Here is a 13,966-nt window from a genome sequence, read left to right on the forward strand (position 1 = left end):
CATACCTTGGATATCCAATCTTTGGGTGGTTGTATAATGTATTCAATATATCATTATCATACACTTCCCTTCTAATCCTGTCTGCCAACCTCCTCTCCCCAGTTACTGGCCCTCGGAAGTTTCCTGAGCAATTTGGATACTTCGTATAGGAAAATATGTGAAGAAGACTTTTAAAATCTTATTTAGCTAATCAGAACATCCGGGGTTTCTAAAATAATATTTTTAAAATTAATTCTCAGATATCTCAGTGCTATAAGGAAAACCAACACATAAATTATATAATGTGGCATTTATAGATAATATATATACTTATACGTCAGACGATTTACATAGATTAAAGGCAGTCTACGCTGCACCATTAATTTTGCGTTCTACAATGTATCATATTGTTAATACCAGTTTAGTTTCAGCTTCAGTTTAGTCAGTCAGCTGAAGATACAGTGGTGAGCAAGATTTTCAAAGTTGCTACACTCATTTGTTCATGAGAATAGGCAGCTAATAAGCAGATAAACAAATCGATATTTTCAGGGACTGATTCATATGGAGAAGATGAACTAAGGTAATTGTGGGGTGAAGGGTGTTACTTTAATTGAAGGGTCAGGAAAGGCTTCTCAAGAGGATATAGTTGTGGTCTGAGTGATGATAAAGAGGAAGTTTCAGGTCTAGTGGAAGGGCATGCTAAGTAGAAGAAATAATCAGTGCTTGGCATGTTCACATGAGAGAAAGACAGCAAGTGTGGGTGGAAACAAGTAAATGGAGAATGAAGGGAGGTGAGTTTGAGGAGGTAGACAGGATGCATTTATGAGGGTCTTAGAGACCATGGTAGGGAGAATGGATTTATTCTAGTTGCATTGGGAAGCCATTGGAGGGGCTTTCCTTGGGATAATATCATAATTTGATTTACTTTTTACTGTGGAGGAAGGACTGATGGTGCAAGAGTGGAGGTAGAAGATGCTTTGGGAAGACATTGTAGCAGTCAGGTGATGATGATCATTTAGATGGTGAATTCATGAAGCAGCAGCTGAGATAGAGGGCTGAATTTGAAATATTTTAAGGAGGCAGAGCCAACAAGGTGATTTACCAGGCGATTTGAAGAGAGGTAAGAGGGAAAGAGAGTATCAGGATTTTGGACCTGATAACCTAGGATATGATGACATTATGGACAGAGATGGTGAAGCCTGAGAGAGGAGGCCATTGTAGGTTGTGAGGCAAAAGCAAAAGTTCTGTGATGGCTGTGTTCAGTTTGAGATATCAATTAGTTATCAAACGGCTAGGTCAGATAGTCAGTTGAGTGTATGTGTCTGGGATTTAGAAGAAGTATCCAGACTGGAAAAATAGGATTGGAAGCCATTGGTATATAGGTGATATTCAAAGCTATGTGATTGGGTGATATTACTTAGCAAAAATCATAGAAAAGATATCTTATAATCCCATGATAACATCAAACTTAGAAATTAATATTGCTTCTCCAGTTTAAAATCTAAGTAAATACATAAATCCACAAACTCAGAAATATATCTATTTAGAATCCTGTAAAGATTGCCCCATTCATAGCTCTACTTTTATTACAGAAAATTCTATTCATACCTCATTACATTGATTTTTTAAAGAGAGAAACTACACATTTTAAAAAGGTTGACTTAGAAATACAGAAAATTACTTTTGAATTCCAAGAAAGTGTTCCACCCATGTGAAAATTTAAAGTTAAGTTTAATTGTATTTCTTCCTCTATTTCCTTACACACTTGTGGAAGATACACTCAAAATGCAAGTCTTTCAAAATTTCTCTACTTATGAGAGGTGGTGTAATGCAATGTTTACCTATTAATGTTTAAGTTTCTGGTGCTAATCTTTCCTCCCTTTCTCTCATTTGTTAATTATATGATAGATATAACTTTTTTGTGTCTCAGTTTCCTCCTCTTTAAAACAGGAAAACTAATATTAACTGCATTAAATATTTTAATCCACAAAAAGCCCCTTAAACTTATTTAAGTGGAGAATTTCCTTCCTGAGTGAGAGACAAATTTTCATTATTCGTTCCCACATCATTATTCATTCATTTCACTCAGTGTGAGACAGTGAAAAGTGCCCTCCACACCACCGCTGTGGGAGAGACAACTTTCTTTTGCATGCTTCTGAGTAAAAGGGTTGGCATGACACAGTGCAATCCACTCAAAACATTTTTGCTGGGGACCAAACCATGTAGTTAAAATAAGCAGCTTGGTAAAGGTTGGCTTGATCTAAGGATAAAATTAAACCTATCTAGAGATGTAGCAAGAATCAGTATTATTTAGGTTGTCCTCCATGAAAAATTTTTTTCCCACAAAACTATAGAGGGTTTTGATCTATTAGTAGGGAATGAAATTCATGTAGTATTTTGTTAAAGGTATAATCCATAATCTAGGAATGACCATTTATTTTGTTTAAATTTTACTAGTGCCCTTGTGAAAGGATGCCGTTGTCTGGAAATTGACTGCTGGGATGGATCACAAAATGAACCTGTTGTATACCATGGTTATACATTCACCAGCAAGCTTCTGTTTAAAACTGTTATCCGAGCAATACACAAATACGCATTCATAGTACGTGCCTATATTTGCTAAATTACAGTTATGTAAACATAAGATAATTTACTTGTTTCAAAATCCTATGATGCTTGGCCTTAGTTTAGATCAGTGGTATTTCCAATTGAGGGTTATGATCCATTAGTTGGCAGTGAAATCCATGTAGTATATCATTAAAGATAGATTTATCAAAGTTAATCTCAGGTAGTAAGGTACATGTGGTTTCATGGAACTTTTAAAAAATATTTAAAAAATTTTGTATACAGCAGGTTCTTATTAGTTATCTATTTTATACATATTAGTGTATATATGTCAATCCCAATCTCCCAGTTCATCCCGCCCCCCCCCCCATACTTTCCCCCCTTGAGTTTCATGGAACTTTTTGTTTAATTATATAATATATATTATGTGTGTGTGTGTATGTGTGTACACGTGTGTATTGTATATATAAATTATATTTCTTACCATGAGTTAATGGCCAAAGAAGTTTGAGAAATACTGGCCTATGTAATAGTAAACATTTTACCAACATTCGAATATTTTACTTTCAAGACACAAATGTCAAAAAAGTATTATCTCAACTTTTGGCATTTTTTCTATGATGTCAGCTATTTATACAGAAAAGAATGTTTAGAAGTTTACTTTGGATTTTGAAATTATTGTTAAATGTATTAAGTTACAGATTCAAAGAATTAAATATTTCTAGAGCTTCTTAATTCAGCTTAAAAATCCTCCTCTATAAATTGAGCTGATTTTAACAGTCACTGAATTCTGAATAATACTTGATTCCATTGACAAGCTTGGCTAATTCAGTACCTTCAGACATTTTAAATTATTTTTTTTAAACTTTGTATATGTGATTTCTTTCTTAAGTACTTCAATCATAGTGCAATTGAAGAGATTTAATTAACAAAATCTTACTGAGTACTTAATGTATATCTAATAAATTAAACTTACAAATTTGAAAAACCTAAAGTACTCCTAAATAAGTCAATCTATAAACATAAGCATAACTTAAAATCACACAGTTAAATCAATTGCTCCATTATTTATTAGAAATAGAGTCTAAAATACTAAATATTCACAAAATAAATATAAATTATTTAAAAATTTATCTTAGTATAAAACCTTGATATATGGCATTAATTCTCTTAAACAACTAATTTCTGATGATTTCTAAATTTATATCTCTATCCAAACTTCTCCCTTGAACTTTACACCAATATAGACAACTCCCGATTTGACATTTCCACTTGTGTATTTAATAGGTATAATTAACTTAACATGTTTAGACTTGAGCTCCAGATAATATTCTTCTTTTTCCTAGTCCCACTTTTCCCGTGGTCTTTCCCATCTCAGTTAATGTTAACTTTTACGTGTTCGGCCTAAATCATTGTTGTCAATGTTAACAGTCCCTTCTTTTCTCTCTAACCCCTCAATAAGTTCTTCAGCAAATCCTCTTGACTCTACTTTCAAAATATACACTGAATTTAATCCCTTTCCCCATTCTCACTGTCACTGTACTGGTCAACTACCATCATTACTTGGATTATTACAATGGCTTCTTATCCAGGGTTCCTGCTTCTCTCCCTCCTCCCCTGTGGTTTCATCTCAATATATCAACCAGAGTGACTTTTTGGTAAGTCAATTCATGTAATTCCCCTTTTCAAACCCTTCAATCCCACTCAAAGTAGAAGCTAAGGTCCATACCTTGACTCCCAAGGCCCTACATGACCTGTTTTCCATTACCTCTCTTACCTCTCCCTTGTTCTTGTGACCATTCTGGCCTCTTACCCTTTTCCAGACATATCTCAAAGCGTTTGCACTTGCTATTCCCTTCATCTGAAATACTCTTCCCAAATATTTGAGTAGCAAACTCTCTCACTTCATTCAGGGTGGGTAACTGAGGGAATAAAAGGAAATAGAGACAATCTTAAAATTAAAATGCCTTGCAAGGATGGACAAACCCCTACAGCTTCTAAGACTCCAAAGAGTAAGCGATGGAATAAAAAAAAGGCTTTGAGCAACAGACTCAATGAGACTTCTCAGTTGGACAACGTGACACAGTTTTGCAGCAAAGATTAGATTGAAGGTTGAACTTTTTACTCAATATAGTCACTATTACTTTGGGGAAGAGAGAACAATGAAATAAAATAGACTTGATAACTGTGGCTTGGAAAGAAATTTAGATATAGTTACTGGCACATGTGACTTAATAGAAACAAACATACGAAATTGAAGTTTTTGAGGAAGTTGTATTGCTAAAAACAAAACCAAACATAAGTCTGACTTGTTAGGTAAAACTTAAAACAACCCTTGGTCAGGAAGTAAGCTGCAAAAGTGGCTTGGCTTTAAGGAAAGCCAACTCCTCAGCACATGCTTTAGATATGAACAAGGAGGATAACGCCAGAGGATCTTCCCAGAGGGTGGAGACAAGGACCACAGAAGACAAAAAAAAAAAAATGAGTTCTTCCCAGTGAGTGAAGTCAGGGCCTAATCAAGAAATCCATTTGCTAGGCCTTCACTTTGCCTAGTCTCAAAATCACTTATTATATTTGGGAAAAGAATTTTACACTATTCTCTTAATATTAGACTGAGTCAATATATATGTACATGGGTATTTATGAGAAGGTCATTTTTTAGGCTGAACCCCAAAGATATTAGGTTCTAATTCCTGGAACTTGTAAATGTTACTTTATTTGGAAAAAGGGTCTTTGCAGGTGTGATGAAGTTAAGAATCTTGAGATGAGAGATTATCCTGAATTATCTGGGTGGGCCCTAAATGCCATCATATGTATCCTTATTAGTGGGAGGTAGAGGGAGATTTAATACACACAGAAGAGGAGGCAATGTGAAGATGAGGGGCAGAGATTGGAGTGATGCGGCCACAAGCCAAGGAATGTTGGCAACCACCAGCAGCTGGAAAAGGCAAAGAACAGATCTCCCCTAGAGCTGCTGAAATTTTAGCCAGTGAAACTGATTTCACTTTAACCAGTGAAACTGATTTCAAAATCTTGGCCTCCAGAATTGTGAAAAGATGAATCTCTGTTGTTTCATGCGACCAAGTTTATGGCAATTTGTTACAACAGCCATAAGAAATTAATATACTCATACATTAATAAGGCATAATATTATATGTGATATAGTATATAACATATGCCATATATATCGAAGGTCTGTAATAATGCAGCAGACCTTGCAATTCCTTTTCTTGTTATTCTAAATTGGTAACTTTGTGTCCTGATAATTATATGTGGAAACAAAATAAAGAAAATAATTTTGAATAAGATCCCAAAAGGAGTGCTGTTCACTATTTTGGGACAAATTTAAAAGTTACAATGGTGACTAAGGGCAGAAAATATCTTTGTAGAGTCACTTTTACTTACTAGATACTCTTTATTATTAAAAATTGGAAATATCTTTATCTTTGTTTTTAATTATAAAGCAATGAGTTTTGATTATAGAACTTAAAATTGAACAAGTAGAAAATTAACCTTTTTTTTTAACTTACCAGGGTTAAAGTTTTTCCTAAAAATATCTAAACATATATATGCAGTTTAAAAAAAAATGTAGAATCTTACTCTTTGGCAACTTGTTTTTCTTCATAAGACTAGATCATAGATAACTTTCTGTAGAGTATATATAGCTCTACCTCTTTTGTGACAGAGTTATATCATTCCTTTTAAAGGATATGCCATAATTTATTTAAACAAGTACCCACTGTTGGGTGCTTCAGTTTTTTTCCTATACTTCTAATACAAATAGTAATAATTTTCCTTTTTATACAGATTTAATGTTCCCTGTTTTGTCGGACTCAAAACTATTTTCAGTTTAAAGAAAACGTAATTATTTTGCGAAAGTACTGAACATTAGAAATGTTTTAAAATTAAGTGCTTCTATAAATTGCATTAAAGTTATTGAGGAGTTTTGATTAATAACTGTAGTAATGGTTAATTTTTTAGACATCTGACTACCCAGTGGTGCTCTCTTTAGAAAATCACTGCTCCCCTTCCCAACAAGAAGTGATGGCAGACAGTTTGCAGTCTACTTTTGGAGACGCCTTGCTTTCTGATACGCTTGATGATTTTCCAGACAAATTACCTTCACCAGAGGTAACACTTTGTCTGAGAAGTGCAGGTTAAGAAAAAGAAAAAAACATGCTATTATTGTATTGGCCCATGAAACTGGGCTAGAGATCAATGACAAATGCTTAGTTTTGATTATTTATAGAGGTGTATCTTTGCAATGTGTTTCCTAAGAAATAGTCCCGTGAGCATTTAGGTGAATTCATTTTGATAAAGAGAATACATAGAGATATACCTAAAAATTCACATTTTAATTGTGTGTCATATCCCATGTGTCCAAAATTTCAAGTCAGTTAACATTAGACCACAGGAATTTGGTATGTTTTACAGGCCAAAGGCTAGGAAAGAGGCAAAGATCTAGGCTGTAAATAGAATTCATGCCCAATACCTCAGCATCTGGGTGGCAGGTTCCCCCTTTTTTAATCTGCTCTTTTCAATGTCCCTGTCTCTACAGGCGTCTTACCCTCTTTCAGTTGAGCATACTTAAGTATTTGGTTTAAAAAAAGCACCCACACCCTACCCTCAGGATTGCAATTTCTACTCCAGCTATCTTTTTATTTTATTATTTCCTTTCTCAACCCAAATTTTCATTTCCTTGTCTCCTCACAACCCACCTAATCAGGTTTCCTCTTCCACGTTCACCAAGTAAGTATTTCAGTGTGCTCATCACTTTCTTACCAGTAAATTCTTTTTTTTTTAATATTTATTTTCTTTATCTTTTTTTTTTTTTTTTTTGGCTGCATCGGGTCTTAGTTGCAGCACGTGGGATCTTTGTTGAGGCTTGTGGGATCTTTCATTGCAGTGCGTGGGCTTCTCTAGTTGTGGAGTGCAGGCTCCAGGTCACGTGGGCTCTGTAGTTGTGGTGCTTAGTTGCCCTGTGTCATATGGGATCTCAGTTTCCCAACCAGGGATTGAACCTGTGTTCGCTGCACTGAAAGGCGGATTCTTTACCACTGGACCACCAGAGAAGTACCCCCTACCAGTAAATTCTAATGGACCTATTTCAGCCTTCCTCTGACTTGTTGCCTTGACAACATTCAATGCTATGGATGCCTCCTTCCTTTCCGTGAAACACTTCCTTCTGTAACACCACATTCTTCAGGCTTTCCTCATTCCTCTCTGGCCACTCTTCAGTTTCCTCTGCTGGTCCATTCTCCTCACCCCAAATTTTATTAGGTGATAAATGAACTTTTTTCTTTTTTGAATGAAAGTATTTTTTAACAACCAATAGTTTAAGTTTGACATGTCATCATTTTGGTAGATATAGTATATATTTGTAATATTTGAATATCCCCCTTTACATTTTTCTTTATTTTATTTAGATGAGTAGAAAATTTAAAGATGAAAGTGTTATGACACTAAGGACAAGAAGTATAGGACTCAAGATAGAATTAAGACAGACAAAAATAAATTGAACAAATGGACAAACTGTGACTCTTTCACCTGATAAGAATGCTCACAGGCTAAATGTGTTCAATTATGACAGAAAAGAAAGGTTAAACAACTTGTGCAGGGTGCTGTAAACACATCATCAGAGATTGAATCTAAGAGTCATGTTCTAATTCAGGAAATTATAATAATAATTTCAGTTTTCTAGGAATAGAATTCCTCCTCTTATTATTTATAAATCTATTTTTTAGTATTCAGATATATAGTTTCCATTAAAGCTTTTGCTTCCACACTAAGGTAAGGAGATGCTTTCCAATGAGTAAATGAGAAATTAGAGATAAAGTCATTTTCTCATACTGCACTTAGCCCTCAGTATACAAAAGAATTGCCTGGAGACTTGTTAAAGAGACATGATTCTGTCCCACAATTCAAGATTCTGGTTCTCGAATTTTGAAGTAGATTGCAGAAATCTGTTCTTTTAACAAGAACCCCAGGTGATGCTTTTGATACATGCGGTTGCAGAGTGCACTTTGGTAAACTCTGTATTAGTAACATGAGGGTCATAGTAAAAGAGAGAAGATCCAAGAGGATGGAATAATTTGAATGGGTACCTGGGGATGACAAAGAGAAGGGCAATCAAAGCTCCTTGAAGAAAAGAACTTTAGGGACTTCACTGGTGGTCCAGTGGTAAAGCATCTGCCTTCCAGTGCAGGGGACACGGGTTTGATCCCTGGTTGGGGAACTAAGATCCCACATGCCGTGGGGCAACTAAGCCCACGTGCTACAACTACTGAGCTTGCGCGCCTCAACTAGAGAGACTGCATGCCACAAACTACAGAGACCACGTGCTCTGGAGCCCATGCACCACAACTACAGAGCCCATGCGCTCTGGAGTCCTCATGCCACAGCTAGAAAGAAGCCCACCCGCCGCAACCAAAGGTCCTGCATGCTGCAACAATGATCCTGCATGTCACAACTAAGACCCAACACAGCCAAAAATAAACAAATAAATAAATAAAAACATTATAATAAAAAAAGGAAAGAATTTTTCTTCACAGTCCAGATCCCAGCAACATTATATACAATGTAGCAGGCACTTAATAAGTATGTTTGTTAAATTAATGAATATTTGGAAAGGGCAGAAATAAGTAAGTGAAAGAAAGGAACCAGAAGCCTTTGGATTCAGAATGAGTGACCCAGATGGTGAAATTGACCATGCTCCTAGTTTTGATGGGCAGGAGATATTAAGTTGATGATGCTCGTATGCAATACAGTTGAAATGTGAAGATTTATAAATCTTTAGCTTAAATTTAGTCTTTACTAGATGTCAAATACTATAATAGACATTTTTATATACCTGATCTCATATAATACTTTTTAATGTTGGATAAGAGAGTGATGACCTGAAGCATTCACTACCAGAAGTTGTAACATTCTAACTTCTGTAACACTGAAAAAATATATATTTATATATATATATAATTATATAAATAATAATTTATATAAAATTATATATATAATTTTAATAATAATAATAATTTATATAAAATTATATATATATAATTTTCATGTATTTCAAATTTGTGCATAGTAATAATTTATGGAATGTAGAAGAAATAGAAAAGAAAAGAAAGCCCCAATCATTACAGGTGTATTTTTTGGTGAATTTTGGTCAATACAATAATATCACTGGTTTCTATTAGGTTTTTAGGAATATGGAAAAAAGATGGAGCTTTTACATATCTTACTACTGTGGGCAAATTGAAAATATGATGAAAGACTTCTCGATGACAATGACAAGTGCAAATTTACCTGTGCATGTGTAATTGTATCTTTCTTTCAAATTGTTTCTGTAGGCATTAAAATTCAAAATATTAGTTAGAAACAAGAAAATAGGAACTTTAAGGGAAACCCGTGAAAGGAGAGGTTCTGATAAGCATGGTCAGGTAGAGGAATGTGAAGAAGAAGAGGAGGCAGAGCAAGAGGAGGAGGAAAATGAGGCCAAAGGACCAGAACCATCGGATGCTTTTCAAGACGATTTGGAAAAGGAGGCAGAGTCAAAAAGGGCAGTCGGAATTCCACTCTTCAAGAAAAAGAAGGTGAGATGAGGCTTTGCGAAAGCCTTACAAGTGATTGAAAAGTTGTCTTATTTTTTTGTTGAGTAGTTTTAAAACATTTTGGAGGAAAACATCTTTTTCCTACTTATAATAACTTCAGTCTATTATATAAAATTTGTTTGGAAAAAACTAGCAGGGGACAAGAAGTTTTAGAAGTCATCTCTTCCTGTATTAGCTGTTTGTAATTATTTTTTTCTCTACAGCCAACAAATATTATGCCTTCTTATGTATTAGACACTGTGCAGTGTACAAAAGATAGTGTAACTGCTCTGAAGGAGATCATACTGTCAGAGACAAGAAAAGCACTGTTTATATTATATAGTATTTTAAGTATACAAGTTAGCATGACAAAGGAAGGTATACACGGTTGCAAGGGATGCAAAACTAATTCAGCTGGTTGAAGTAAAATGTGAATTAATTCAATTGGTCCACAGAAATGAAAAGTTTAGGGAAAGGGATTCTAATTTCAGGAATGACTTGGTTGAAGTGTATCAAGCAAAGTCCACAGACATTTCTTTCTCCAACTTTGGCCTTACTTTTCCTATACTGGTGCAAGCCTTTGCAAAGCTTCAGTTTTACATGCTTTCAGATTCAAATCCAGTGGAAGGCCTATCTATCTCTCAACTGACCAAGCAGATTCTTTTTGTACATTGGCTATGATCCAAGCTGCACGCATGCCTGAGCCACTTACTGTGGGGAATGCAGAGCTCTGGTTAGCCAGGCCCAGTGCACGTTACCGACACTTAAGCACATGGATTGAGCATGTGCAAGAAGTGTTTTCCAAAAAAAAAAAAGAACACTTTGGAAGGGGCTAACAGAAGTGCAGAGGGTATAGATACTGGGCTATAGAAAAGCAATACAGTACTATACAACAAAAGTTATTCCAAAATGTTAGATCACATTGGAAATATACTTACTTATGACTAAAATTCTTGAATTTGTAGAATTCATGAAACTAAACTAAGACCTTTGGGAAAAAGGAAATAGAAATAATTGCCATCCTCAATACTTATTACATTAATTGGGATTTTAGGTTTAGGTTGTCTCATAATTAGCATTAAATGTTATCATAATAGAACATATTCACATTGACCGAATCCAAATAGTTTTTGAGGATATAATCTTATGAAAAGACTAAAATCATTGATTTGAAAGCATATTTTCTTTATTGAAAAAAAAATTTTTTCAAATGATTAGTGCAAAAATGTGAAATTATTGCCTTTTTTTTTTTCACCACAAAGTTAAAAATAGCTACGGCCCTATCTGATCTTGTTATTTATACTAAAGCGGAGAAGTTCAGAAGTTTTCACCATTCAAGACTCTATCAACAATTTAATGAAAGTAACTCTATTGGGGAGTCACAAGCCCGAAAACTTTCAAAGTTGAGAGGTAAATTCTTATGATTCAAATAGATGAAGTGTTTAAACAAGTTATATTCACTTTTAAGATGTCAAAATTGGTCAATGATGTTTACAAAAACTATATTCTAGTACAATTTCAACATATTTAACATATTTTAAAAAGGGTTACATGCCTCAGGTCACATTAAGTTTTATTTCACAGAACTCAACCATTACTTAAGTCATGAAATTTTGATTGAGAATGTCCAGTCTGGACACTTTGTTGGGAGGGGCTCTGGTGAGCAGTTTACATGGGAGAGCAGCGAGTGACAAGGCTACAGAGGTAGGCAAAGCCAAATTACAAGGAACTTGAACTTTGTCCTACAATCCAAAGTGAGTAGGAAAAGATTGAAATCTCAGGAGTCACATGATCCCCTGTGTGTTTCTGAAATATGCCTCTGTTAGCAGCATAAGGGTGACACTGCCTGCAGGGAGGAGATGATAAAGGCTTATGGCAGGGAGATTGGAGCCAGGGTGAACTTTGTGGACTCGGTGGGCATCTAAGAGGTAGAGTTAAATAGACTGGGAGGCTGTATGTCTAAGGTGAAGAAGAGGGAAAAAATGGTACCCAGGCCAGACTGCCAGATGGCTGTGTACCTGCAGAGGGAACATGTGTCTCTGCATATTCTTTTCACTGTCTCCTGACTCTACATCTGAGGTGGGTTTATTCTGCTTGGTAGAGCCCGAGACACAACAGGGAAAGAGAATGGGAAGAAGATGCTACCTTCTTCTCAGACTTATATGGCAGGGAATACCATCAACTTAAAAAGGGATGGTCTGTCGGGAGGGGAAATTTTTTCCCTCTATCCTTCTTGAGTTCTTGTGGCTAGACTACTAATAAAACTGATGCAAGCCATATTGACAGGAGAAAAAGAAACAAAATTTAATTCATAGAAATGGGACCTAAGAAGTGACCAAAGTAGGCAGGTTTTATACTTTTTAGACAAAGAAACAATAAATTTGTGAGGAATTGACAGGACAAAGAAACTTAGGTTTTGGGTGACCATTAGTGAAGAAGTCAAACAGAGTTTGGGCTTGGGGTAGTAAATTAAAGAAGTCACAAAGTTTGTTTTCACAGTCTTCTCAGCCCTGAGTTCCCTGTCTTTGGTGGGAAGGGTGTCCTATGTTCGGACGCAGGGAGTGCATCTTTCATGTGAGACATTTATTTCCTGCTTTGAAGGAGACAGAAAGGAGGGATAGAGTGTCCCTCTTGCATTGGCCATTTCTTAAGTCACTTTAATTCAAAATAATCAATATGTCACTGAGGCACATTTTAGGGGCAGCCTACCCTGTGCCTCAACAGTCAATTAACTTAATAATCAGAATCAGGTGACTCTCCATATTCTTTTTAAAAATTGCAATCTACCATCTTATGTAGAAGCACCATGGCAGAGAAATCAGCACCTGCAACTGACTTGAGAAAAGCTGTTGGCTATTAGGAAATACAGATTCTGGTATAATTGTTGGTTAACCTCATTGGGCTGGCCATCAGTACCCTAGGGTTCTGAGGCATGCTTTAGCTTATCTCCTCAAATTACCTATTGGAAAGATCCTATATTATAGGGCTTTTTTTTTTTTTTTAAACTGGGGCTTGTGACCAAAAATCAATTCAGTAGATCTAAATGACAGTTAGAAGAATAGAATAGAGTAGAATGGAATGGAATATAATAAAATGGAATGGAATAGAACAAAATAATAGAATGGAGAAGATATATTGTAGGCAGGAAGAATAAGTATTGTTTTATGAAACAATTTTGTGTGTGTGTGTGTGTGGTGTTGGGTTGTGATATAAAACATATTTTTTACTGTGAACTATGTCAACAGAGTTTGAATTTGAATGACCTACTTTACTAGCCTCCATCGTTTCAAACTATTGGGTGGTTTTTGTTGTTGTTCATGGGGACAGGACGTCTGGGCACAGCAAAAGTCGTTATAATTCTCTCACTCTCATCATATTAAACACTTGCTCAAAATCTGAAAAGGGACTGGGTAGTTCAGAGCAGAGTCATAAAATATAGCATCAGCCTTTCTTTGGAAAGAGTATAGAACATTTTTCTTGTGCCAAAAGTTAATAGTAAATAATTAATGATTGGGCAAAGATGTTCTGCAAGGATGTCTATCATTATTAAAAACATAATAAACATCATTAAGTTTATAATAGGGAAAAATCAGAAACAGAAATTTTCGTATGTGTGAATGCTTTTCAGTCATTTAAAAATAATGTCGTAGGTGAATATTATTGAAATGGAATGATTTTCATGTTATCTTAGTAAGTTAAAAAATGGAAGTTTATAAAATGGAATAAACAATAAGATTCAATTAAAAATAAGTATATACATATGACAAAAGAATGGAAATATATATATACCAAGAGGTTATCAGGGTTATTAAATGAGTGGTGAGATTATATGT

General features: G+C 35.1%; 1 protein-coding gene across 1 annotated transcript in view; it reads left to right on the forward strand.

Moving 5' to 3' along the window:
- PLCZ1 (phospholipase C zeta 1) overlaps positions 1 to 13,966 on the forward strand; it is a 49,244-nt gene that overhangs the window by 16,426 nt on the left and 18,852 nt on the right. The window contains exons 5-8 of the mRNA XM_007195058.2: positions 2,437 to 2,581; positions 6,526 to 6,675; positions 9,894 to 10,136; positions 11,396 to 11,543. Coding sequence (XP_007195120.2) covers positions 2,437 to 2,581; positions 6,526 to 6,675; positions 9,894 to 10,136; positions 11,396 to 11,543 — 686 coding nt within the window. The remainder of the gene's footprint in view (positions 1 to 2,436; positions 2,582 to 6,525; positions 6,676 to 9,893; positions 10,137 to 11,395; positions 11,544 to 13,966) is intronic.

This window comes from Balaenoptera acutorostrata, chromosome 11 (assembly GCF_949987535.1).
Source record: "Balaenoptera acutorostrata chromosome 11, mBalAcu1.1, whole genome shotgun sequence".
Lineage (NCBI taxonomy): Eukaryota > Metazoa > Chordata > Mammalia > Artiodactyla > Balaenopteridae > Balaenoptera > Balaenoptera acutorostrata.